At 43.4% G+C, this 25,563-nt stretch overlaps 1 protein-coding gene across 5 annotated transcripts in view; it reads left to right on the forward strand.

The window, feature by feature from the left end:
* The window catches only part of cep112 (centrosomal protein 112), a 102,544-nt gene extending 81,078 nt beyond the window's left edge, over positions 1-21,466 (forward strand). For 4 of the 5 annotated variants that reach the window (XM_061026487.1, XM_061026489.1, XM_061026488.1 and 1 more), the window contains 4 exons: positions 11,081-11,170; positions 18,361-18,462; positions 19,676-19,740; positions 21,168-21,466. In XM_061026487.1, the coding sequence (XP_060882470.1) occupies positions 11,081-11,170; positions 18,361-18,462; positions 19,676-19,740; positions 21,168-21,171 (261 nt within the window). In that variant the 3' untranslated portion in view covers positions 21,172-21,466. The remainder of the gene's footprint in view (positions 1-11,080; positions 11,171-18,360; positions 18,463-19,675; positions 19,741-21,167) is intronic. The other variant, XM_061026490.1, reaches the window with a different exon arrangement.
* The last annotated feature ends 4,097 nt before the right edge of the window (positions 21,467-25,563 follow it).

Consider the following 25,563-nt stretch of genomic DNA (forward strand, 5'->3'; position numbering starts at 1 on the left):
ATTACGATCCCCCCTGTATTAACCACCCGCTAATGAGACTCCAATTAATGGTTGAATCGCTTATTAAAGAAGGCCAGACATGAGGGAGAGAAGACGATCAATGAGAGAGAGGAAGGTAAGATTGGGGAAAAAAAAAACAAGTGAAGTGAAGAGACAGAAAACTGAGAAATAAAATAAAGAGTTTGTGTGAAGTTGAAAGCAAAGGGAGAGGAAGAAGGATGAGATGGTAAACAATGAAGGGGAAGAAAGAGTGGGAGAGGCAACAAAGGGATGGAGGAAGTGTAGGGATTGAGACAACAAACAGAAGGACAAGAGGAGAGAGAGAGAGGGGGGGGGAGAAAAAGAAAGACATGGCGGAGAGCTGTCAGTGGGCCATCAGAGGGAGTGTGTCGCCTGCTGACATTGTTTCCATGCTGCTCACTTCAAAGGCCTCGGATTATGAAGAGAGCGAGGGGCTTCAGACAATGGGAGGGGAAGAAAATAACATCAAAGTTAGCCGCGCATTTGAATCGGGATAATCCCAAAACAGTTGTTCTGAATGCACGCCGCACCGGATCAGATGTCCCTTTTTTTCCCTGCCAGCCCTGTTCCGCCGTTTCTGGCCTGAATTTAGCTCCCTCTGTGGCTCTACTGTACTTGGGACTTCTTAAATGTGGGTGTTAACTGCAGGGACCTTTTGTATCTCGTAAAGCTCTTTTTTTAGAACAACAGGAGTACAGTTAAGTATGCTCATTATCTGGCCTTTTTGGTGACGTTTAGGCCGAGGAGTGTTTTTGTGAGCTTGTACATTTAGGCACGTTGAGTGTGTGCGTGTGCTTCCTGTGTCCTTTACATTGTTTTCCTAACTCACTTTGAATGTCACATGAAGTCAATGTAAAAGTGGATGATGTAGTGAAATGAAGTGTGCTGGTCTCTATAGTACGACTCTTCTTTGGAGTCAGATGAGCCAAAACACTGGGATAACACCAAGAAGCACTTTTGGTTTTCACATGTGAGCTCAGGCTGCATTTCTGCCAAACAGTGTTTTCTTGAAGAAACTGTGTAGGTTTACAAGATGTTAAAAAAAAAGCGTATTTATTGTGTGAGTCCGACTAAAACTGGATTTTAAAAAAGGCTTGTAAACATGTTCCTCCAACTGAAATATTTCCCATTTCTTGAAGCCGGACTAACACACCTAGATATTGTGCACTGGTCTTGATTTACTCATGCATGTACAGTATACACTTTGGTTGTTCTTGGCACACTCTACAGTTATGGCACCAGACTTTGACACACACAAGTGGAGCAGAATAAATGCACAGAAGAAAGCAAGGTGAAGGTATCAACGTTGTTAGTGTTGTGTCCAATTCTTCCCCCTTGACATACAACCAATCTGCCGCTTGCTAACATCTTTGTCGATTGATCCCTATGTGATGTAAAAGGTCAACTGGAAAAAGGTCCAATAGTAACGAGCAGAAAGGGAGCATATCGCCACCTACTGTAGCGGAGGAGGATGTACTCGCGTCAAAAGATCGATTCTCCCTCAGGGGGTTAGAGGTTAGAGGTATAGTGAGACAAGTACAGAAGTCCAATGAAATGTCCTAAACAAGCTTTAGCCATAGCTCGACATGTGCATGTAAATATACTGACCTGCCCTTGAGATCACCTTGAAGCCGTAGAAATGTCAACCCATAGGTAGATCGCTGGCTCTGACCTTTGCTCTGAATAAAGGGAATGCTGAGGAAGTAGGAGAGAGATAATGAACCTGCTGGTCCTGGTTGGTTAACAAGACTTTTAGTGAATGTCTGACATGACAGTTAGACTCTGAGGAATTTGTCCCGCACCTTCTCCAATTTGATTGGACAGTTTGTAAGGAGGAATAGCGATGGGAATTGACTAAATGACAACACCTGGCAACCAGGAAATAAACAACAAATCTGCAGCACTCAGGACAAGAACAGATCCTCACAATGATGCTCTTTGTTAAGACTTTACTGTTGATGATGGTGGACGAAGCATAGACTCATTTATTGTTGTAACGACAAAGTAAACATTTAATGAGATAGAAATGGAAAAGATTAAAAAAAAAGGAGGAGTTGTAATGTTTGAGCTTTGTTCCTGCCTTTGTCACACACAAGTCATCGGTTTGCCCACATGAGGAGTCGGGGTAAAGTTTTTTTTTAAATGAGAGGCTGGGGTTTTAATGTTCAAAGTAAGGTTATTGGGTTTGCCTGAGTAGGTGATTCTTGTTTGTGTGACCATGTGCTCGGGCAGAGTTTTTGTCCCTGTGTAAGAGTTCTTGTCAGAGCGTGTGTATGATTGTGCATGTGCCTGAAATGTGCATCTGCTAAATCTGACAGAACTCAAGCCCACATTAGCCTGCCAAGAGAAAGGTACAAACACACACACACACAAGCCTTGTCTCTTCTCTCTTTCTCTCTCTCTCTCTCACCCTAGCTTTCCAACTCTATGTCTTCGAACTCTTTCTGTCTCAAACTCTTGCTGCCTGTCTCCACACACACACACACACACACACACACACACACACACAGAAGCACACATGCTCACCTCGCCCTGCCAAAAGGGAGAGGTGGCTGGTGAATAAACAATGGCACTCCGCCCATAGTGTCACCCGCCTGGGCTTTGATCAGCACCGCTGTTCCTGCTCCAACAGCAGTGCTTCCTGTCTCTCTGCCTGCCGAGTTCTGCCATGCACACACACATGCACACACACCTATAAATTAGTGTTCTTGTGTTATTCTTCTACATGGGCCTACACACACTATCTCTCTCCTATTTTCTCCTCTCTAGGTCTTCATGTGTATCTTTCTGTCTCTCAAACTCGCACACAAACATAGCTTTGAGTTAGTGTCCATGTCTCGACATCTTTCTGCAGTGTTGCACTCTCTCACTCTAACTTACCCACTGTTGTCACACACACACACACACACACACACACACACCTTTGATGCAGGCCTATCCAGCAGTAACTTCTAGTCCCAGTCAAAGCGAAGGTCCTGTTGTAGTGTCCTCTGGGTGAAGTGACAGCAGACACATTACATAATGCAACAGTGACCATTGTCTGTCTCTGTCTGAGGCTGACAGCGAGAACATGAGGTGTTCTGCTCTTTGTACACCACACATTTTGGAGGTGTGCATGTCTTTGTCAAATTCAGATGGAGTCTATGTGATCACACATGCTTTTCTTCTATGCTCACACACTGTACCAGTAACAAGGGACACAGCTCCTGTACACACACACACACATCCACGCAAACATGCCCACATTCGAGGGGGCTAGTTGTAGCAGCTGCAGTTTGTCTGTAGTTCTTTAGTTATATATGCATTAGTTTCTGAGGGGGTTGAAAGGATGACTTTGCCTGTGGGAAGGAATGGCAGCAGTGGATGAAGAACAGGTGTGCTGGATACCCTCTGTTGCAGAGGCAAAGAGCTGCTTCAATCGTTCTGTGTGTGTGTGTCTTCTTTGTGCGTGTGTCTGTCCACGTCCTTCAACACATGTCCATGTTCTTTGTGTCAACCTTGAACACCATTTGTTTACTGAAGTTAGTTAAAGCATCTGTGTTCTTGCTGCTTTTGTTTCTGTGTGTATGTGGTCGTCGTAACATCTCTTTAGCATTTATTAGGCGGTGTATTTTTTACTTTATTACAGTTAAAGATGGAGTAGCACCTTGGAAGAAACCAGCAAGAGTATGCTACATTTTGAAAAACCCCAAAAAATAAAATCCATCCTCTCCTTCAAGCTTCCTTTTAAAGTCACTCACCCAAGACACCAACTGATTACTACTGGAAAATGAGCACACGAGAGAGAATGCAAGGAATTGTTTTCAATGTAAAAACATACACAGCTTCTGTTCTTTGCCATTTTTGTGCAATTAGCGTGCTAGCTTTAGCTTCTAAAAGACTTCAGGCCATGAACGCACGGGCAAGGTGCTTGCAGGTGGGGCGCAGGTGGGGCAGTGGTTAGTGTGCACGCCCCATGTACATGGAGACTAGAGTCCGGGTTCAAATCTGACCTGTGGCTCCTTAGTCTCTCTCTCTTCCTTATTTCCAACTCTGACCGCTGTCCTATCTCTCCAATAAAGGCACACACAAAAAAGTGCTTGCAGGTAGATTTTTTAACAGAAGTTTTGCCGTGAAATCCTTTTTCATTTCAAACTTCCATCAAACTATCAGCACTGATATTAACAGTATCCGTTTTTAAGCTTTAAGCTTTAAGACATAGTCCCAAAAACCAAAGCTCTACTTCTTGATTTGCCAACATGTGCTGCAGGTCTTGCTTGTAAAACGGTACACTCTGAAGCACATATGCCTCTTTAACACTCCTCACATGTTCCACGTTTAATGTAGCTTAAGAAAGCCAGCTTTAGAAAAGATCCGCTATGATGCAAGCGTTTAGCTACACCTGTCAGGCAATGATAACGGCTCACGTTAGGTTTCCAGCACCAAAGAGCATGCAACAAAAAACACTTGGTTTTTTTTACATTTCTTACAGTACAAGCTTCGAGGCATTGAGATCAGACCAATGCATCGTTATGTTTGTGAAGTTAAGTTATAGGTAAAATGATACAGATTTAATCAAATCCTTAGCCACTTGTGTGGCTGTTTCTGCTCTGACATCTAAAGAGGATGGAGGGAACTGTAGTTCTGTCAGTAAATCTGTACTCCAACTCCCAGTTCAGGCCCGTTCTGTCCTTTATACTAACACTGGTGTCAGCCAGATATATCTCATCTTGGATCTGTATATCTTTGTGTGAAGGGAAGGGTCCCCCTCTCTCTCATACGCTCTGACTCTCTTTATGTGTCTGTGTGAGCACCCATCTGCCTTCATGTCCATGTAAGTGTGTGTTTGTGTGTGTGTGTGTGTGTGTGTGTGTACCCCTACATGTGTGCCCAGTGTTGGCTGATTGATGACTTTTCCGGCTGTGGGCAGATTCCCGGCAGTGTTTGATCCACATATCAGAGGAGGTGGAAGTATGAGAGAGAGATAACATTCCAGGATACAAGCAGGGAACGTGGGAAGTAAAACAGCTCACAGAGAACAGCCTCCATTCACGGACAACAAACGGAAATTACTCATTAAACCAGGGCCCTGATGCTAAGTACAAAGACACTGTGACGGCCTAATGTCTTGTTCTTCCCTGTTTGAAGAATCCTGTGTATAAACGGATCAGGGCTGCAGGCAGCAGTAGACAAGACGTCATTACTGCATGACTCCTGACTGGTAAACAAGCAGATAATACTTTACTGTTTGAAAAAGATTTTATTTTTAAGTGTTTTGTCCCACAAATCAGCGCAGCAGATTAAGGGGAACCAGTGATGTGTTCAATAATAAAGGTATGGGTTGCCATTAAAGTATAAGATTCTGTTTCATGCCAGTTCAACTTTTTTTTAAATGTAGTCTATTTATAAACACTGGCTGTGTTTTCAGCTGCTTCAACAAAACACACAGGATATGGACAGCTGTAAATTATCAATAAATCAGTATTTTCCATCACATTAGAAATCGTCTAGCCCACTGGTTCCCAACCCCTTGTTTGGCTCATGACCTCACATTGATTTCACAAAACTCTGGCGACCCCAGACATCCAAAACACATTCAGCTTTTTGCTAACAAACATCAGTCTTGATTAACGTAAGAACTAATGAGTGAGTGTTTCTTTAAGGGAAGGTGTCATTGTCGCTCTAACTTTGTTGATATCTGCAGTGGGAAGAAGTTATTGTAGAGTTTGTCGTAACTACATTCAGAAGCTTTGTCTGAAAAAGTTTTGAGACTTCCTCTTTAGCAGAGCGACCTGAGCTTATTCAGTTAAATGTCGAGAGCCCCATTAACATATTGTTTTTGTATTTTTTTTTTTGTAATCTGAGTGACATCACAGGCTGTTTTTCTCATCAGAACCTGAAAACACCGTCCTGAATCAAAACACGGAGCTATTTAGTGTTCAGAAGACATCGTTCCAGAGTTTTCAAGTTTTGCTCAACTTTACATCTACTAACTGATATGCTATTTGATAAACAGAATAGGAGCATGTTTCTCACAGACACACACACACACACACACACACACACACACACACACACACACACACACACACACACACACACACACACACACACACACACACACACAGGGCATATGGCGTGTGTTTCCAAGTTGTCTCCTATTCTCTTTCTACTGGAGCTCACAGCCGCTGAAAGAGACGGAGACGGAAAGATGGAGAACAGTGTGTTCCCCCTGTGGGCATAGCTTGGTTTGCAACATGTCTTCATTACCGCAGCAATTGTCTTACCATTTCCATCAGTACTAAGGAAACTGTGCCGACATGCGTGCATATTGGAATAGACGAGATAACTGTTCTGTTTGCATCACGCTCTCTTCACACTCCGGTTTGAAATCAGGGCTGGGAGAGGCGCTGAGAGCATCAAAGCGCTGAGAGAAAGTCAATTCATATCAATATGGGTGATATCGTTCAGAGAGGCTGTCCTAGTCGACTTGCTAAACCTCATCTTTTTTATTTCTACAGACAGACAGACAGCAAAGCAAAAAGCAAAAGTTTCACTTCTCTAACACCTCAGGAGGGAGACCTCTCCTCCTCCTCCTCCTCCTCCTCCTCCTCCTCCCCCTCCTCCTCCTCCCACAGTCTCTCTCTCACACTCTCTTCTTTACCTTTCCCACAATCCTTTGATAAAAGTGCAGATAAAAGAGAGTCTGTGCTCATCTCTCTGGCCGTCCAGATCTCCTTGAGGTTAGCACCTCCTTTATTATTTACTATTAGATCAGTAGACGTACATACACACAGCACCTTGTTCTACTAAAGCTGGTGTGTGTGTGGGCGCAGTACACATGCTGTCTTTGCTTATGTACGTCTGTGTGCTTCATGCCCCCTGTGTATGTATCTGCTCTTACCCTTTTGCTTGTCTCTGTGTGTGTGTGTGTGTGTGTGTGTGTGTGTGTGTGTGTGTGTGTCAGTGTGTGTGTCCTTGGCTGGAGGCGGTGCACTGTGAGGTTTTCGCTGCTGTCTGAAGTCGTCCAGCCTCAGTGTCATTAGAGGATCTCTTTAATCCAGACTTTGGGAGAAACTTCTGACAGCACGCTGCAAATAGAAGGCCCCGCCGCACATGAAGAGCAGCTCGGCTCCTAACAAAACACCGAGTTTAAAGAGGCCCCTGGCCTTTTTTCCTCCTCCCACTATTCCCTCACTTCTTTCTTCTGTGCTTTTTTTTTCCTGCCCTCTGTTGCTTTTACTTCACCCTAGGGAAACATGCTTGCCTTATCTGCGCAGGAGGACCACCCAGGAAAGATGACTCAGGCGTTGGTGTGTGTGTGTGTGTGTGTGTGTGTGTGTGTGTGTGTGTGTGTGTGTGTGTGTGTGTGTGTGTGTGTGTGTGTGTGTGTGTGTGTGTGTGTGTGTGTGTGTGTGTGTGTGTGTGTGTGTGTGTGTGTGTGTGTGTGTGTGTGTGTGTGTGTGTGTGTGTGTGTGTGTGTGTGTGTGTGTGTGTGTGTGTGTGTGTGTGTGTGTGTGTGTGTGTGTGTGTGTGTGTGTGTGTGTGTGTGTGTGTGTGTGTGTGTGTGTGTGTGTGTGTGTGTGTGTGTGTGTGTGTGTGTGTGTGTGTGTGTGTGTGTGTGTGTGTGTGTGTGTGTGTGTGTGTGTGTGTGTGTGTGTGTGTGTGTGTGTGTGTGTGTGTGTGTGTGTGTGTGTGTGTGTGTGTGTGTGCATAAAACAGATGGATTGCACTCTCATTTGACTGAGTGCAGCACTCACATTTTTAGAACTTTTGCTGTTAATATTAATGCATGCCTATACCTGCATGGATCGCTCTGAGCGGTGTGTTTGTTGCTGCCTGCGTGCGCGTGTGCCTCGCTAATCCTTTGAGCCGAAGTTTGGAATGAAAGGCACATTGCTGATGGAGAGGTGAGAGAGGCCTTCGAGCGCCCGACTGTGGGACTGTGCAGAGGTACACCTCTGCCCCTGCTCTTCACTCCAGCCTTGTGTGTTTTTCTCCTTCATGTCCCTCCCCTCATCCTCGTCTCTCACCTTTCTGAACTTTTTTTTCGATCTTTCTGATGTCATCACATTTCTGTCTTATCTCCTCAGGCTTTTTTGCTTTGCATTTTGTTTACTTTTTTCTCTCCTTCTAAGACCTTACTCTTTCCTTCTCCTCTCAAAGCCCCCTCCCATCTTCTCACCCGAAGGAAATCTGATTTCCCCCTTCCCCCCGGCCTGTTCACAGTGATCCCAATCTGCATGGCTGATAAAGACCATATCACCAGCATCTGGAGACACTTTAGCTGGACTCTTTATGTATGGTGATCAGGCACCTTTACACATCAAATACTATAGAAACAGGTTCTTTACATGTGTCTGCCATACATGTGTTTGTTTATGCTGAGTGGATTTAAGACAGGAACAGGAAGTTGGCCTGAGAAAATGGTCATCAATAAATCTGCAGCACCTGGGACTGACAAGTAAATAACAGAGATTTTTGTGTAATCCTCTAAATGATTATTATTTTTAGCTTTTGATTTCAAAATCTGACCATACATTTCTAATTGTTTAATGACAGCTGTGCAGATGTTAACAGCTGCATACATTTTCCACTTTTGACATCTTCTAGAACTAATGGCTGTGGCTGACAGTTTGAGAGTGATGTTTCTTTGATCAGTGCCTAAACACAGCCCTCATTATTTAGTCATCGTGTTCATATATGACACTGATAGTGACTAAATATTTCCAGCCTCTCTCTGACTCACGACGCTCCGTTCATGGACAGAATCATCTTCTTCTGATTCTATTAATGAAAAGACAGTTTTGAACTTCTTCCCTCAGACATGTTTTGAGAACATCAGATACAGAAGCCACATGAAAGAGACCGACACGTCAGCAGTGAGGCCGACCAGTCAGCCGAACTTCCCAGAAGACCTGGTCCAGAAATGCTGTGTCACAGTGCGGGGAATCTGAAGTGGGTTTAGAAAGGGGGGGGTGGGGGGGTTGTCAGGGTCTCATCTGCCTTAAACCCACAGACGGGGGTGAGGTTAGGGTCAAGGTTTAGGAGGATGGTTGCAACTGTGTGTGGAGGAGCGTACAAACTGAAAAACAACAAACTTTGCATATTTGTGTGAAAAAATCAAATAGTTCGGTTTTAAGGATATTGACCCAATCAGACATATTCTACTATAGACTTATAAACCTTCAATAAGGAAAAAATGAAAGATAATCCTCATCCATCTTGGCCACTGTATGGAGAACATGTGTGTAAAATGGTGTCAGCTCCTCTAAAAATGCGTTTTTTTTCCAGTGTCGTTGAGGCTTTGATTCACCAATAAACAAAACCAAATGATGAAATCCAAAGCAAGGGCTTGCACTCGATGGAGAAGTGGGCTGTGATGGGATCGTGACTGGCTAAGAAATACCCTGATTAATAGGATCAACACGCTGGAAACCAGCTGCCTTTCATGCTGCCGAGCTAAAACTGACCTCAACATGCTCCAGAATCATAATCGTCTCGTAATGTGTGATGCATCTGCCAGAGGCCTGAATTATCCACGCTGCTGGAGAAAAGAGGATTTACCTGCAGCAGTGCAGCCCAGGTGTGGGTGTACACTTTGTCGCAGTCCTGACACCGCAAATGATAACAAGAAAATGATTGACAAAGAAAGATTTCTTTATGTTGCACCTTTTAAGAACGAGAGTTTAGAAAGCGGCAAATCATAAAGGGAGGAAAAGCAAAAGCAACAGGAAATTAATGAACAGCAAGAAATTACAAAGAGGAAAAGAAATAAAAGCAACAACAAAGTAATAAAAGCAATAACCGGAAAAAGAGTTATAAAGCTGAACAAAAAGGAATAAAAAATCAAACCTTAAAGATGAATAAACACATTAAGAAAATAAAAAGGTATAAAACCATAAAAACAAATTAAGTCTTTAATTGAAAAAGAAGAGGAAATAAAATCAATTGTAGAAAAAGTAAGTGTATAAAGGTTCATCAAAGATCTAATGTATCTACTTATCTAACTTACAAGAAAGCTTTCAACTGTGTTTTTTTTTCTTTTCCTGTGTTGCACCTTTTTACATGTTAGTCATTGTTCTCAGAAAGTTGCTTCTCAGAAGTTCAGTGTGGCCCTGAAGCCGTACAGTCTGTGTGTGATTGATGTCAGAGCTGGTGGGCCGTAGATCAGGCCGGTCATGCCTATCACCTGGAATGTGTTTCCCATCAACTCCAAGGATCGACGAGGCAACACCTGGCCCGTTCTCTCAACTCCACTGGGGGGAGACGCTGAGGATATTGATGATAGCCAGTGCCCTGTACACTTGTTGGAGGCTGTGTGTGTGTGTGTCCTTGGATCTGTGCACACCAGCACTCGTGCACATATCACTCTTTCTGCTTTTCATGCAGCCTAATCGAAGGCGAAATGTTCACATGTGTGTGCAAAACATCTGGTTCTGAGTTGCATGCAGGAACTGTGCCTTTTTTTTTTCTCTCCCCTTGCTATCGCTTACAGGCAGAGAGGAGGAGGTTGCCCTTTTTCATTCGTTTTTTTCTTTCTTCACTAAATCTTAGAAAGCTAAATAGATTACGTTCTGTATTGAGGCCCGATGGGGAAATTTTATCAACTCAGGTACATGCAAGAGGCGTCCTTATCCTCTATGATACAGTATATGAAATGATTCTCCCGGAAGTAATGCATCTTTTCAAAGCACTCAAAAAGTTTGCTAATTCCCAAAGTATGCCCTTGTCTGGAAATAAGTTTGGGCTTAATGAGGCCAGCTTGCTGGTAATTAGTGCCATGACTTTGTTATTAGCCTTTTAACACACAAAGATTAATCGCAGGCTGCATCTCTTCTCACTGTCCCGCTGTCTTCCCTTCTATCGCACTTTGTCTCTGTCTTCAGTATTTTCTCTTTGGCTCTCGATCACTCTTGTTTCGTCCGCTTTGGAAAAGCTCTCGTAGTCAGAGTAAACCTGTGTTTGTCACCTGGTAACATGTGATCTAGACGAGTAACGCCACTCAGCAGTTCTGCGGTTGCTTTTCTTTTTTCCTGTCAGTCGGCCGACATCACTGACTGTCTCTCCCTTCCCCCAGGCTCTGCAGGGAAAGGTGGAAAGTCTACAGAGGCAGCTGCACAGCTCCGAGAAGAAGCTACTTAACAAAGAGCTGGAGACCGAAGAGAAGGTAATGCAGTCACTGTTTTTCTCTTCATCTCACGCTGCTGCCTCTCTTTCAGGCTCAACAGGCACGTTCAAGAGAGGCAGGCTGACTCTCGCTCACACTCATTTGCTTCTAACCATAACTGTTGCATCACTCTCTCTGCCCATCATATTTTTTTTTCAACGTGAGGCCCTTAGCCTTTTCATCACTCTTCTTCTTGCACATAACCTCTTTTTGACTTCTCATTTATCCAGAGATACTTTCTTGGGGTTCTTAAATGCCTTTACAAATTCCTCTAACTCCTCCCCCACCCTGCTCACCTGGTGTCTCCAGTCCCTCACCCCCCCCCCCCCCCTTGTCATCCTCATTAGACTCTGCAGGGGGGCATAGAAGTTCTTCTCTCTTTACTGCCGTCTCTCCATCCCTCCACCATCTTTCATTCTCCCGTTCAGAGCCAGAGATATGCCCCCTCGCACATTTCCCAAATTCCTTGAGATTTGGCTTCAAGAGCCAGCGCCTAGGGCCAGGAATGCCACCACCGCCTGTGTTCAGAGGGAAGCCTCTGTGTGCGCACACACACTCCCCATGGCTCTGCAGAATGCCCTGTAATCAGGCTCTGTTTTGACCTTGACACACACAGAGAAGAAAGCACTAATGACTACACTCACGCAGGAGGCCGTTTCTTTGTACGCTGGTATGTACACCGAAGGCATTCATTCTCTTGTGTCCAGTCCGATCCGCCCACTGACCCCTGTACACACTTCACACACTCGTCACACACCTCGGTGTCTGGCTGTCATAAATCTGAAGGAAGGGGTCAGTGGATTTTAGGAGTTGATGGTCCCTGACCCAGTCCCAGAGGCGCTACTCGTTGTTTCCTATGACTTTGAGGAACTGACCTTTAACCCTGCCTGCTCTAATGGGAAAAATGGGCATGTTCACTTCTATCTGAACCAGTTCTCTTGCCCGCTTCCATCGATGCATCACCTGTTGGTTTGCCGTGATAACTGGTATCATATCTGGTAAAGCCAGGGGTGTCCAAAACAGCCGTGTGGGGGCTGCCTACCTTCTCTGGTCCAAACAAATCCAGACCATTCTGGACCAGAATCTAAACTTAGAAGGAGGACATACTGGCATACTGGCACTTCAGCATAGCATGTCTCCTCAATGTCTGATGATACAGTTAGGTCATTTTATGATTTAATTCACTAAATGTCTTACAGATTTTAAGTTTAGAGACACAAACTGATCGAAAAGTAATTATATTTTAAAGCTCCTGTGAGGAGTTTTTTTTAGCTGGTTATTAAATTGTCTGAAATGAATTCTAATGACTCAATATAACAAAAAATAGCAAACAAGACCATTATCGAGAAGATTGATTATTACTGTATAGTTATTTTAAATACTTGTGAATGCTGCTGCAGGGTAGGAGTCAGACGAGTCGATAAACAGCATGCAGCCAAAACAGCATTTTCTAACAGTAAAGATTCACAGAGTGATATGTTTGACTGTTAAAATGAAGCAGGATGGGAGCTTTCGTCATAAGATTTACAAAGATATAAGAGGTACACATTTTTTTTCCACAAGGGGGCGCCAAGATCAACACAAACCAAAAGTTCCTCACAGGAGCTTTAAGATCGTTTTCAGAATATTAAACTTTCTCTCAGATACTCTGTGCCTGTTTGTGTGTACTGACACTTTGCACATGTTTGTGACATTTAAAAAATATATTTTGTGGAAATGTGTTAAACTATTTCAAACTAAATGTAATTCTTGATCCTTCTTGTTTAGCACATTAAAACCTTAAACACCATATTATTTCTTGTAAACTGTAGAGTTACGACATGTGTGGTTAAAATGTTTCAAACACAAACTTTCTGTAGTTTTACCAAAAATCTGCTTTTTGGTATCAAATCAGCAGCATAATGATTGGAATGAGGCAATGTCCCGAAGAGAGGAATGAGTAAACAATACCAAGAATTTGACTAAGCATTTGGTATCAATTTTTTGTACGTGACTTCTTGATTCTCTACCGCAAACACATTTCACTAATTTATCACAGATTGTTTTGCTATGTCAAAGTTGGCAGCGAAGACGCAAACAGGAAGTGTGCCACAGTCAAATTTGAGAAGGAATCTCTGCACATCGGCCAACTCGGAGATGAAACTGATACATCGACGGATAGGACAGCTGAAGAATTTTGGTAAAGGACGAGATCTGAAGCATGTGGTTAAAGTAACAGCTTTTTTAATAAGGTGTAGCAACAACAAGCATGACTTCCTCAGGGTGGAAGATGCCGTGAGGATGTAGATATTTAAATTGCTGCAACCACCTACTAGTCGTCCCTGATAGAACGGCCATCAATATAATCTTCATGGTATAAAATCAAAAACTCCTGGAGAAATGTTGAATGATGTGGGGTTTTTCGACATATTTTTAAATAGTGCTACATGTAGGGATCCAACAGCTTTTCAGGGTATATGTTGGATGACAGGAAAAAGAGTCAATACCTAATGAACTTGATGAGTGTTTATAGCCCTTTTCACACATATATTTTGTGCTGGGTTCACACATCGGCTAACCCGCTAATCACGCTGAAATATAACTAGGGGGTTGACTGGAAAAAAGGTCTGGGCAAAGTTGGGGGTAAAAAAAATTCAGCGTTGTGCGTTCACACATGCAGCAGAGCCAGAAAGGGGAGGAGTTTTCTGCTTGTGTTAAAAGCAGAATGACTGTTAAATTACTTGATCCTTTTCTCACTGATCGTTGGTGGAGATCTGCAGGTCTACAGGGTCTAGCTCAGAGACTATCTGGATTATTTTATGTCAATGCGTCAATCCATAAACTTTATCTACATGGTCCCAACGAGAACGAAAGTTATCTTAGGACACTTTAACAAAAGAGCAACTCCAGACTGTACTCTTTGTTATCAGGTGTGTTATATCTGCCTTTTACCCTGTTCATGTCAATCACAGCCCTCTGTTTGCATCAGTGTCCATCATATCTGCATTGTTTGAGTGCACACTCAGTCATGTGTGCATTGTTTTTTTGATAATGACCCCCCTCTCATTCTCCTCACGCTGATACTGTCCTAGTTTATCTGCCAAGACTTGTCTTAGTAATCTGATCCCCTCACATGCAACAACAAAAAAAAAGCCACACAGCCTTTTCTGCCCAGACTTCACACAGATGTTGCTCGCCTCACACTCGCAGGGCCCTCACAGGCTCCCCTCGTTTTAAAATGGCGGATCAGCAGCTCACACTGTGTGTGGTTCAATTCTCCTTGAAGAGAGGAGCCGAGTGTTGAAGAGTACAGCTCTTTGTATAAATACATAATGATACAGTGGGCCCGGTGAACTGTACACGTTACAGAGATGTGTTCTCCTGCAGCAGGGGAGCTGGTAAAATAAAAAATACATTATTCCTGTTCTTGTTTTTGGTTTCGGATTCACATGTAAAAATGCAGAGGAGTTGAACTCGAGTTCTTAAGGCTCAGTCGTTTTTTTCTGTGTGTTGTTTTTGTTGAGGCACATTACATCAGCAGCACCGATCCATCCCGTAGTTCTAACAACTTCACTGAGATCTGTAGCCACTTCTAATCTCCTGCTGCCTTTTTTTCCTTTTCTGTTTTTTTTTTTTTTTTTTTTTTACTTATGTGAAGCGGTTCTTTTTTCCCCCTCTTGCAGAAAAGCATTTTTGAATTCAAATCGCTCCTTGGTGAACTCTTGAGTGCCAACTCAGTGGATGTCGAGGTGAAAACTTTGTGAGTGGCGTCATTTTTGATGTACCCCCTTGTTCCTGACACGGTTTTTGTCACTTTGGGGGGGAAAAGAGGGGGGTGTGGGGGTGTATATCAAAAAAATATTCCAGCAGCTACTCAGCCTCCCCAACCCCGTCCCACGCAAGCCGGAACCCACACACACACACACACACCCCACCTTCATTAGCATACATCAAGCTTCCCAACGACGTGACAAACTTCATTTGAACGTTGAAAGTGTTGAGGGCTTGTTCCTTTCTGCTGGCAGCTGTCAAAAGCCACGCCATGTGACGGCACCAAATGCAAGGGAAAGTCAAAACCACAATCTAAAGACTATATATAGATGAAATGTTGTCATTTTAAGATGACTGGGAAGGGAAAACGTCTGCCGCTCCTCGCAGTCTTCAAACCCAGAGAATCACGCTTCATCAAGAACAAACAAAACCTCATTTTTTTTTAAAAGAGCTGCAGAGATGAAACCTGATTTCTCTCCAGAAAGTCAAAGTCCCTTTTCATTGCTTTGGTAAAATTGCACACTTTATTCCCCCCCCACCCCCCCCCCTTGTGTTTCCCTTCCTCTCTTTACTTCTCAAGCTCACTCTCATCTGCAGTCCATCAATGACCGAAACCTCATGGAAGGTTTGATCAACAGCACTGTTCAAAGGCACCTGACATCTGTCCTAATGGTGAGGAGGCTTCTCTTTATGCCTTCACATACCTCCTGCCACCTGTCAGAAAAATCAACATGCCTTTGCTGTAAGAGGAAAAAAAAATTGTTAAAAGAGGAGAAAAATGTGTGTTTGTGTAAAGACAAACCGAGATGTGAGAGGAGGGACCTTGGAGGTGGCGAGAGGATGCGAGGCAGACATCTTTAGGGAGTTTGAGAGATGCTCCTGTTTCGAATTTGAACGCCATTGAGAGACACCGTGAAGTCAGAGAAATTTCAATTACCTATCCCTGTCTGCTGTTTTAGCCTTGCATATGTTTCCACAACAGAGATGCCTTTTCTTTTCTTTTTTTTAGAGGCTTCTGCTTCCGCCCACACACATTGCATAGTGAGGTATGGCTGAGCTTTAGTTAGACATGCCAGGGAAAGATGTGATTGCAAATGCTTTGGTGTGCTACTGTGCAGGAGGAGCAGAAATCTGCATTTATACAAGTTCAGTTTGTTGAAGGAATGCAGAATATAGATGTGAAAATGTGCACAGAGTTTGTACATATGATGAACAGAGTACGGAACGATGCTTATTCAGTGTTAAGAACAATAAACATTTACAATACATCTGTAGAAAAAGGTGGTATTATGCTTTTCTTTGCACCTACAGGCCCACTCTGCATTGGACCCTGACAACATGAGAACAGACTCCAGATATACAACATTACTGTATCACATAATACATTAGTTCTCCTTGAGGCTTCCCTCTCTCGATGTTGCAAAAGCAAACATTCACGGCTTGTCTGGTTTGATCAGCCGTGCGACTGTACGTACAGTTTCCAGTCGTCCCGGTTGCTTTCTGTGAGCCTCTGCGAATACACTGTTGTAGCCTTGCCCGTTCTAATGTATGGGAAGGGGAAAAAAAGGAGACAGCATTGCCACAAAGGAGCTTGTAATTTAGGCAGAGCAGATCTCTCATTGCTGCGGTGACGGCACCATACATGAACCAAGAATGCAAAAACGAAGGAGCGCAGCTTTTGAAGAATCTAGACTTATATTCCGAGTGGTTGGTTAGGGATGTGTTTATTCAACATTTGTTTATTGCTCCGGTTTGAGGTAGTGGAGTGTGTTTTGTCTTTGGCTAGCTGTTTTGTTATGACTACAGAAGCTGCTATAGATAGACAGACCTTTTTTGAAAATACGCTCTCCCGTAGCTTCAGCTGATTTTTTGTAACTCCTGGACGTTGAAATTAGAGCGTCTGAGACCAGTTCTGCTGCCTCTTGTTTGAAAAAAAAAAAGCCACTCTTAAATTATCCTCCACTCTGTTCTCACGCAGAGAAAAAAAGACACATTTCTCCAAAGAGATGGGCTTTATACCTGATGTTATTGTCCTGACACTTTCAAAAGAATAGGGCAGAAGGAGGCTGAAAATTTGGCAAAGTTGTGGCAGACTAATCTCGCTGCACGCTGTGCTGAGACAAAGTGAGCCGCTTCATGTTGGGATCATTTATACTGGAGCTCCCTTTGAAGTGCTTCCCAATCCCTTTCATTGTGCCCAGGAAGATTAATTAGCCAAAGCCAGAACAATCAGTTAAATCCACAACAGGAAAATTATTTTAGGAAAACCAATCTTTTTTCCCTCCCCCTCACCTCGTTCACGCTCTCTTCACTTGAAAGAGCGGACTGATGAGAGGAGAGGTGGGGGCGGGGGGGGGGGGGGGAGGCGTGGGGATATTCTTGATCTCAGCCGATCTTTGGCTCTGTCAAATACATTATGGTCGCCCTAAATGCTCAGACTCTCCCCTGGTTACACTTTGAAAAATGTGGGTGAAAACTGTTGCTTTTCTAAGCTCCCGTTGATTCCTCGCGCTCTGTTAAACCGTTCATCAAGCACAGAAGTAATTGATTCAGCAACTCTTTTCAAAACGCTGTAAATGCTTTTACAGTACTGTAAAACTCTGTGTTTGTGTGCGTGTCTTGAGATGTGTATGTGCGTCCATTCATGTGTGTTTGTGGGTAAAAGGCGGGGGGTTGCGCTAACCGAACCCTTTTCAACTTCTATAATCAGACTCTGGTTTAGTGGAGTGTAATTTAGCCCCAGACAGACTTCCTCCCGTCCTCCCCGGTGCAGCTAGCTAGCTAGCAGGCTCTGAACTACTGCTGCTGCTGCCGCTTTTGATGTGTCCTGCCCTCCACCGTGGCTCTGTCCCCGTCCAAACCCAGCTGTGTAACAGGCCCATAAATGCATTGTGTCAGATGTGGCTGTAGTCATCAGCAGCCAGTAGGGGGTGTTGTGCAGAGAGCAAGGCATGCCAGTCTGCAGGACCCCTGTGGAGATGTGAAGGAGCTGTGAAGAGCGAGGGAATACTCTGAGCCATGAATAAAGAGGGGATACCCACTGTCTGTGTGTGTGTGAGTGTGTGAGTGTGTGTGTGTGTGTGTGTGTGTGTGAGTGTGTGTGTGAGTGTGTGTGTGTGTGTGTGTGTGTGTGTGTGTGTGTGTGTGCCTCCTCCAAGGGAGCTACACACTTTGGCACTGTGTCTGGAAGTGTGTGTGTGTGCACGCGAAATATGCTTTCTAATCCAGTGGAAGACATAAATAACTTACAAATGATATAAATACAGATGAAGATGACACATTTTTGCTCTCTCTGCAGGTGCTTGTGTGTTCCTCATAATGCTTTTGTCTCCATTAGATGGTTGAGTTGATTATGGTTGATTTATGAATGTAAATGTTCAGCTGTTTCTTCGTAGTTTGCTGACACTGTTTGTCCATCCTCTTGCCTCTCGTCCGCTCAGGTGACCGCGGCGTGTCAGGAGTACGAGGGGAAGATCAAAGGTTTGATGCCGTCGGAGCTCAGACAGGAACTGGAGGACACCATCACCTCTCTGAAAGCTCAGGTGAGAGCCGGCCGAGAACACACACAATGACATATTCAGTCTGATGACTTCAGTTTCAAGGATGTTAAATCGTTTTTTTTAACTTTCCCCTGCTATTAATCAATCAGTACACACATAGCCCGATAAACATGCTTGCAAGGGTTTTTGTTTGTTTAGATGTCACCAAAGAAAGCTTTAGTGAGCTTTTGGTGTAGTGGGCCAATCCTCGATATAAACCTTAATATCTCCTTGTACATTTCTCTGATCCCACAATCCCTCCTGACATATAACCACACTCATGAAGCCATGATGTTCAGATGAAGTGTGCCTCCCACTCTCCCTTCGTTTTTTTCTCGCCTTCCAAACTGTACACAAAGGAGGTTTTTCTGTGATGATGATCAGACCACATGGTGCACGTTTCTGTGAAAAGGGGGCTCATCGTAAACCGCTGCCTTGTTCCACTACATCCCCTTTCAGAGCACCAACCACAGCTTTGTGATCAGATATGTTTAAAAGATCTCATTCATGACCAGAGGGGGCCTCTCCTCTCACTGATGATGTTCCATGTTTTTACTTATTAAAGTAAATAGTTTTAAGATTATAAAAAAAAGAGGAGGGAGAGTTTCGGTGTCTCTGAAGACATCTGACCACATTTCGTCTGGTTTTTTTTTTTGGTTTTTTTCATCTCCTTCACCACTTTTCGGTGCCAAATGAAACACTAGAACATCCCTGAGGTTCTCCCCCCACACAGAGGAATGTACCCTCGGCTCCAGTACGGTAGTCCCAGAACAATACGGATTCTTTTGGAGCCGTGATTATTCTGCCAGTGCTCTGGATGCCGTGTAAATGTAGAAGTGGTTTATTTTCACTTCAGCCTAAGACACTTCATAAATAAACCCACACTTTGTAGCCGAACAAAAGAGTGGCGCTGCCTTGCCTCGCAGCATCCTAACCTCGACTAACCTGGCTCATAATCTCCCCTCTGTCCCTCTGTGCCTTAACCCCGCTGCCCTAATCTCCTGACCCCCAACCCCTGCTGTCCTGACCCTGGGACTCAACAACCAAACCTTTCTTCCTCTTAACTAACCCCCTCCACCCAAAAAGCACAATTGACCCAAAGCCATCGTGCCTCCTCCACTTCAAGTCTCCCCTCTGATCCTCCCTCATTTAGATCACACGGCTAATCAGAGCGACGCATTTTAAAGACTCCTCTGTGCCTCTGTGTGTGTTGCAGGTAAACTTCCTCCAGAAGAGAGCCTCTCTGCTGCAGGAAGAAGTGGATGCCTGTCGCAGCAGGAGGTTAGCATGATTGTTCAGACTGTATGGGAACGTTTGTGCACATGTTCCTGTTCATAGTTCATGTGGAAGGTGGTCCTTCTGCACAATACGATGCATGTGCTGTATGTATGAAACCATTTACTCTCCCCAGTGTTCCTCAGGTTGTAAGATTGGTCATGTTTGAGAATCCAGATCTACTCGTACAGAAAAAGCTTGTAACTCATTATAAATGGCACAGGTTCATTAGATGAAGCGTTGACTGTGACAGCTTCCTGTCCTCAGGGCTCTGATTCTCTCTCTCTCCCCCGTCCATCAGACCGTACGAGACATTTATGTCTTTATGAAAAGAATCCGTAGATCGCAGTGATGAGAGGGCTCGTCAGACGACACTGCTGCTCACATCTCTGCAAACATCTCTCAGGACTGTCTGTCACAAACATCACAGTAAAGAACCCGTTTACTCACTGTACGCCGCATCACAACTTAAAGTGACGGAGACACTGACAATCTTAAAGGAGCAGTCTGTCAGGGAGTTGGTTTGAATTTCTCTCCATCGTGGTATTCTTAAATATTAATGACAATATTTAAAAATGGTATTAAACAGATTTACATCGGAGGGCGCTGGATAGCCTGTAACGATTATGCTGCGTGCCCAACGTACAGAGGTTATAGTCGTCATCGCAGAGGCCGTGGCTTTGACTCTGACCACAGTCCTTTGCTGCATTTTAAAGATTTTGGTTGAAATTGTCTTTAGGTCCTGACAGAAGTTAATAACTTGTGTGCTCTGAATTTAAAGAAAACAAAGATAATCCGTCATCTGTAGCAGTTGTAAGCCTGTAAAAACTTTGACCAATGTCTGCCACGAAGTACCAATCTGATGAACCAATCACACCCCTCCCTGTCTCCCTGCTCGTTCTCTACCCCATGCGTGCACAAGCCCACACTCAAAGCATGAGCTGAGGTCCGCTTCTAGAGCTACGGCGCTTGTGCATGTAAGTGAGGGGGCGTGGCTTTTGAGGGAGCACAGAAGGGAGGGGGGTGGTTGTTGTCAGAGCACTGAGGGAATGCTACTTTCAAAATCATGCTAGTTTTTGAAAATTACCAACCCTGCCTTTCAGTTCTGAGTCATTATAATTGCCTCATTAAGAGTGTCTTATTGTTACAATTTGATCCTCTGGCATGGAGAATAAAATCAATGTGACACTCTTGGTAATCAAAGTTGTCCATCACAGCGATGACTCATCAAATAACTGAACTTTCAGTGATCATTCAAACCTGTAGATATTCAGTGGATGACAGGAGGACTTGGTTTCCTGTCACAGTAGAAACATAAACATCAGATGTGCTGCATTCTTCCATTAACATTGATTGACATGTTTTTTTTTTTAAGTTTCAAATTATTTTTTGATAATCATTTATTGACCAATCCACGTCATGTTTCCGTGCAGGTAACCATGGAGAAATCACAGCTTCACCAGACACTGGAATATGAAGGACACGACGTCCAATCAGATGTGAGCATTACTGACTGTTACATGTTTTTAAATGCCTGTCACACGGTTTTGTTCTCTATTTATTAACTCTTCCTTTATGAAAAATGAATCTACATTTTTATGTTCACTGCTGGTTACATTGTTGAGTTTTTTTTACTTTTTATGACATCACTCACTTGTTGTTCTTACTGATATTTAAGACTTTGGCAATCAATTGTCAAATCCATCATTTAATAAAAAACTATTTTGCATCATTTTCTTTTGTCATGCTCCTTCTTTTGTTCCTTCAGACCATGTTTTTCATCTCCAAATGCCTTTTAATGAACCCCTCAATTAGCTGAAGTCAAGCTGTTGCCCTTGTTTTCTTATGACCACAACGTGCATGTTCACCAAGATTAGCTCCCCAACTTTACTCTCAAATCAAAGACCTTGAATTCCCAGCCGCTCCGTCACTATTAAGCATCGTCTCTCTGCTCAAGGGCCCATTTGAACTGTAAAGAGCAGTTGGGGGTTTGTGGTTGGTTGGGATAAAGAGCGCTGCGAGTCCAACGTTTGAACCTCGGGCCAAACACTACAGTGTTTCTGCCTCGGCCACCACTTTGGGTTTTACCAACGGCTCCACTCAAACCCAAACGGAATCATTCAGACTCGGGTCCATGGAGTGGCCACCATGTCTCCTCTGATATCTCCAGCGTGCGGAGGGTTTATGATTATAATTACATTTGGTGGGCCGAGGATGGCCATTGATACTTTGTGTTTGGTATGAGGAATGCCTGGGCTTGAATAGTGATCATTTCTGGAAAACGGTTCAATTCCAAAAAGCTGATTTGATTTCAAAGTGGGCCCTGAATTTATTTGCATTGGATTCATATTCCTTTTACACCCGCAGTTCACGCACTTCCATGTGTTCCCATTGTCCCTGACCTGTTCGGCTGTCTCCAAACGAAACACTATACCCCTCTCTGTATTTATTTGATGTGCTGATTCTGCTGCAGAGAGAGCGAGCGATCAAGAGAGAGAGAGAGAGAGAAGAAACAAAAGAGAAAGACAAAAGAGAAGCGGTCCCTCGTACCAACTTCTGAGATGCAGGAATTTAGTCTTTCAGCGTGAAGCCTTTGTTGTTTCTGGAAGAGGATTCATAACTATTACAACATACAGACATGTTGAAACACATTTTGTATTGCATGTGTGATTTGACTCGTGTGCCAGAAAAGGCCTCAGCTTGAAACAAACGAGTCCAACATGTTGTCCCACTTTATCTGAGGGTCTCAGGATCTTAACCTGGTGTAAAGGGTCAGACTCAAATGTGGGGAAAGGCCTGCAGTCCTTTAGTCCTTATTGTGAATAACTTTTACCCTTCATCAAATAAAAACCGACGAGTTATTAAAAAATCCCCCCCTTGCATTGTTAGCGGATTGAGACTTGAGTTCAATCAAACCAATTTTTGACCAACAAAGGTTGCTTCTTGGTCTTTGTTGATGTTCTGTCATGCAGCTTTTGCCTGTTCCACACATTTGAGCAATCAGCATGCAAAGGTTGTCAAAGTTAAGACTTTGATCATTTTCCATACCGCATTTTTTTAAAGATACTATCTCCATTATTTTGATAATCAATCATTTCAAAAAGTACCGGAGCTTAAAAAAAACAACATCTATTTCCTAAGATGGGTGCATACAGAAGAGGAATGAATCTATCTAAGCTAACTCTTTCATACTGTCTAAATGCAATGATACATTGGCAACATTTTGATACCGAGGGTTGCCTCTGTGTTTGTGCAATGTGGACATTATAAAGGAGCTGCAATCATTGAAACCCATTTCTTGGTACCTAGGACTTCTAGTCTTTGTTGCATTGGTACTGAAACAGGTAACGATATCATTTATTTTTTATACTTGAATCACATCAAAGTTTAAAACTCTGGTGTCATTACAACCCTACAGCATGCACACACCTGGAATGTATCAAAGCTAAAATATCGACCTGCTGCTCATAGAAAACATGGGACAACAAATAATCTTCTGCCCTGTTTTAAAATGTACTCGAGTTTATGTTGGGACTTCTCTGTGTTTTCACTGGGTTTTAGACTCAGTTATGTAATAATCAGGTTGTTTCAATGTCTGTTTGTGAAGGTTGACAAAACTGTCTGGAGCACATCCAAGCCCTCCTGAAAACTTACTTATATCTGCTTTTGCTAAGATTTCTCAGACAAACAATCATGTCTCAAAATCTGCCAGATGTGTGGAGGAGAGAACGCTGGCATGATTTGTTTTCCATGTGTAAGAGGAGCCTTTAGAAGAAGTGTGCTGTGATCCCCATGTGTACCTTCATGTCTTCTAACCCCTGCAGGTGTTCACATTAAAGTGAGGCCATTTAAAAACGCTGTGAACCGTTCGGCCTTTAGGCAAGGTTAGAAGTCAAAGTCCTGCGAGCTGGCTTGTTTCATTTTTTCTTCACCTTTTACAGAAGTTGTTGCATGTTTCCACAACGGACTTTTCAAAGGTTTCTGATTCTGAGAATGGAACAAACATTTAATTTAAACGGAGTCTTTGATATTTAAGGGGAGCTTAAAGGTGTTGATGTCCTGTTCAGCAGACCCCTTGTTTCGCTCTTCTAACCTCTCCTTTAATCTGCGTTATCACCCTGACATAGTTTCACTCTAATTGATTGTCTCTCACCAAAATGAACCTCCATAATTGTGCTTGTGTAAATACAAGCCATGAAAGTCATTTCCACACAGCCGACACGGCCCCATTAAGGATCAAAGCGGTCGCTTCCTCTCGGTTATCTCCACATCACACAGCGGACCGCGGTGTGACAACAGTAAAGGGCAGTGAGGGAGCTCCACTCGGCCATATTCTCCCTACATACAGCTGCTTCATGTATCAAACCTGTTTGTGTTTGTGCTTTATTTGAATGTGTTTCATTGACCTGAGGGGACAGACAAAGTCACATTCTTTACTTTAGTAGAATTACAGATCAGTGTGTAAATAAGAAAGTAGAAACAGTGATTTTACCTCTTTAAAAGTAAAACCTAAAGGCTCTATAACAGTCGTGGTTCTCAACTGGTGGGTCAGGACCCAAAAGTGGGTCGCAGAGCCGTTTTCAGAGGATCGCGAACATGTAACTGGGAAAAAATAAGGTCAAAAAGTAAATGAAGCGCTCTTGAAACAGGCTGTTTCATAACATCTGAGGTCCAAAAGTCACTATTTTTCATTCAATAAATCTGATTGGTTGAAAAAATATCAGGAATTTGGGTCACGATTTTCATGAAGGAGTTGGTGGTGGGTCCTAAGGCTAGACCAGTTGAGAACCACTGCTCTCAAATGTACGGTCTAGTGGCGCTCTGATGCTAATTTAACCTCTCATTATATTAAAAAAAGGTTCCATTTCAAATGGGTCTCGATGTTGATAAACCTGTGTGAAAGGATGCATAATAAAAGCAGTCGATTATTTCCCTCAGATGCATTAAAGAGACTTCCATTTTTATGCATAATGGAAGAAAGTACAGGTATTGGTGTTGAAACCTCAGGAGGGAGAAAGTAAAAAGTGATCAGCAGAACATAAACACTCAGGTAAAGTAAAGACACCTGAAAACTCTTCTCTGGGACACTCACAGTGTTAACTTAGTTTCCCTTCAGTGTGCTCATTTAAACGATAAAAACAGCCGTCTGATTGTGAATCAGTCGAATGTAGAGCAACTACAAACGCCGATTCTTCTTGTTCTCAAGTTGCTGCGGAGAGGAGCATTCATCCCGTTTTTGTTTTGAAGTATTTTATTCCTGCAGGATATCAAAGGGGTTATTTGAGGAGACAAAATGTAAGACCATGCAGTGATATTTAATCAACTGCAGAGCGGGGTGATTCGAGGGCAGTTTCTCTGCCTGCTGATAGATTTACACATATGACTCTGTGCTTGTGACAGGCCTCTGGGATTGACTGTACACCAGCGTGTGATTGACAAAGTCATTGTACATGCGTGTATGTGTATGTGTGTGTGTGTGTGAACCGTGTGTCACTGGAGCTTTTTATAGCGCTGTATTCTGAGTCAGACCCTAGGAGGCCTGTGTTTGGCTGCTGTACGCTGCGTGCATAAATAAAGCTGTTTATTGCCGCCACTTCTCACACACACGCTGATGTCTTCCATCGGGTTTCTGCTTTTGTCTCCCTTCCTAGCTTGTATCATTCTTCTCTTTGTTGATTCGGTATTTATGGCAGTGATTTTTTTTTCCTTTTCCCCCCCCTTGCCCTGTCACTCAAACAGCTATGAGAAAGGATCTGCAGCTGTGTGATTTGAGAACAAGTGGGTTCGAAGCTGTACAGCCTCAGTGAAGGAGGCTCAGCTGGTTGTGTG

This window comes from Labrus mixtus, chromosome 20 (assembly GCF_963584025.1).
Source record: "Labrus mixtus chromosome 20, fLabMix1.1, whole genome shotgun sequence".
In the NCBI taxonomy this organism is placed as follows: Eukaryota; Metazoa; Chordata; class Actinopteri; order Labriformes; family Labridae; genus Labrus; species Labrus mixtus.